Consider the following 2500-nt stretch of genomic DNA (forward strand, 5'->3'; position numbering starts at 1 on the left):
TTCACCTCCTGCTGTTCACCTCCTCCCTCTGCTGATCAATCCACTTCTACCTCACCTCCTTAACAGCTGGGCGTCTCATCTAATCATAAGCATGTCACGTGTTCTGTAACATTAAATCAGAAGTAGATCACGGACTCTAATGATCCCTGTGCTGCAGCAGCAAGTGGATCCACTCTGGTTCTAGATCCACTAACGAGCGTCACCACGTCCAGAGGAGAGCAGAGCGCCGGCCTCTGATTGGACGACACGGGTCAGTCACCGCGAGGAATGTAGGGAACAGGTGGGAGAGAGAAGGAGTAGAGAGAGAGAGAGAGAGAGAGAGAGAGAGAGAGAGAGAGAGAGAGAGAGAGAGAGAGAGAGAGAGAGGGCAATCAGCCAGCACGTTATCACCCTCAGGCCTGATTTAATGTTTAACCCATGAAACTGCAATAACCCCCTGTCAGACACACTGCAGGCCTCCTGCTCCTGCTCCTGCTCCTGCTCCTCCTGCTCCTGCTCCTGCTCCTGCTCCTCCTGCTGATTTCTTTTTACAAGCTCACAATCTCATCACCACATTAAAAACTCATCTGCACGTGGTGGTTATCAGCGTCTGTGGAGTCGCTCCTTATAGAAGTGTAGTCAGGTGAAATGAGGAGTTGGCCGAGCAGAGGGAGATCCCTGCTGACCTCCTCTGTGCCCTCCAGGGAGCAGCGCCTCCTTTTCACGAGGGCAGGGATTCACAACAAGAGGTTTGATGATACCAAAGGAGAAGTAAGAGGAGCGGCAGTGACTCTGAGGTGAAGCTTCTCAGAGATAAGAAGATCAAACAGGAGACATGTGATTCTGAACCAGCTCCTCCAGCTGCCCTCACTGTGAAACACCAGGAGGCTGCTCAGGCTTCTGTTTCATTTATTCCATTTATTCATGGTCTGTCTGACTTACATGAGTTTGTGTTTATAGAAAAACTGAAGGAATGCAACTCTATTTGATATTTCACCTTAGAGCCTTAGAGAAACATGATGTAGTCATAATACAACACTTATTCACCTGAGCACCACAATCACACTATTAATGTTAGAAACTGAACAGCTGGACATCAGGGTCAAACATGAAGCTGTAGGAGCCTCATTTAATAACTAACTGTAATAACTCTGTAACATGAAGAGCAGTCTTCAGGTCAAACTCGGTGTGTTTATTATAAGTCTTCATTAACACTGAATTGACTCTGGTATTAAAGGACCTGGTTCCGGGTCTCACCTGGATGGTCTGGCTCGGGTCCCCGGACACCGGGCCTCCCACCAGCTTGCAGTACAGGTCCCGCAGCGACCTGCCGGCCTCGTCCTCCCCGCAGGTCGCGCTGGCGGTGATCTTCGTGCCCTCGGCCAGGTTGAAGTACGGCGGGTGGAGGCTGAAGCCGTTCAGCCCGGAGCTCTGGAGCCGCTGGGCCGCGACCAGCCGCCCGCAGAGCAGCAGCAGCGGCCACAGCAGCAGCGGGGCGCCGCGCGCCATCATCCGCACCTGCGCCACGGATCCGGGAGGACACGGGGGACACGGGGGACAGCGGAGGACAAGGGAGGACAAGGGAGGACAAGGGAGGAAGTCAGGAGCCCGAGCGGAGAGCTTCACGTCCCGGGGAGACACGCACCAGGAGCCGGGGGAGCGCACAGCGACGCGCGGGACAAGGAGCGAGGAAGAGGAGGAAAGTTGGTCCCGGAGCGGAGCGCGTCGAAGTGAGTGTCCTCTCTCTCTCCCCCCCGTCTGTGTGTCGCTCTACCCTCCTCACCCCCCCCCCCCCCCCCCCCCCCCTCCCTGTGGTTGGAGGAGGGGTTAACCTCCCCCACTGGGTGAATGAGTCATTACACAAAACTATTATTTATATACTTCATTATTCTCACGGTTATTAATGTGTCGAGCCTCAAACTGGATGAAAGACAGAATCATCACAAACACCAGAGAAGATGTAGAAACTTAAAACCATTCAAATGATACAGATTTATTCAGTGCACATTGAATAAAGTATATTTCATCTAATATAGACTTTCTAAACTTGTCATGAAGGGGGCAACACAGCAGATAATATATAGATTCAATTCACACCTACAACAGACTGATGAAGGTTTTATACAAACATAACATAATTCAGCTTCTTGAGAAACCTAATCATTAATTACATGATTAAGAATGTGCTTAATTCCTCCTCTCCTCCTCCATCCATCTGTCCTCTGATCTGTTTGAAGAATGCACATTAATCTGCATTTATAAATATATACATATAAATGGATGAAAGGCTCATCTTCATCACCGGTGCAATAATAATATTAACAGTTATTCCCGCGTTAGTTTGCTTTCTTTTTTCACGTGTTGTTTTTACTCATTGTATTATTGTGTACAGGAAAACACACACTTTATGATCCAACACCTCACAAACCTGTGATGATTACAGGAAGACAATGAATTTATAATAACTTTTACGACTTCTGCTTATAACAACAATACAGGATATTTGTGTCATTGATCTCAC

General features: G+C 49.0%; 1 protein-coding gene across 1 annotated transcript in view; it reads right to left on the bottom strand.

Moving 5' to 3' along the window:
• Positions 1-2500, bottom strand: part of lama5 (laminin, alpha 5) — a 24806-nt gene that overhangs the window by 18668 nt on the left and 3638 nt on the right. The window contains exon 3 of the mRNA XM_053423932.1: positions 1237-1497. Within this exon, the coding sequence (XP_053279907.1) occupies positions 1237-1497 (261 nt within the window). The remainder of the gene's footprint in view (positions 1-1236; positions 1498-2500) is intronic.

This window comes from Pleuronectes platessa, chromosome 6 (assembly GCF_947347685.1).
Source record: "Pleuronectes platessa chromosome 6, fPlePla1.1, whole genome shotgun sequence".
Taxonomy (NCBI): domain Eukaryota; kingdom Metazoa; phylum Chordata; class Actinopteri; order Pleuronectiformes; family Pleuronectidae; genus Pleuronectes; species Pleuronectes platessa.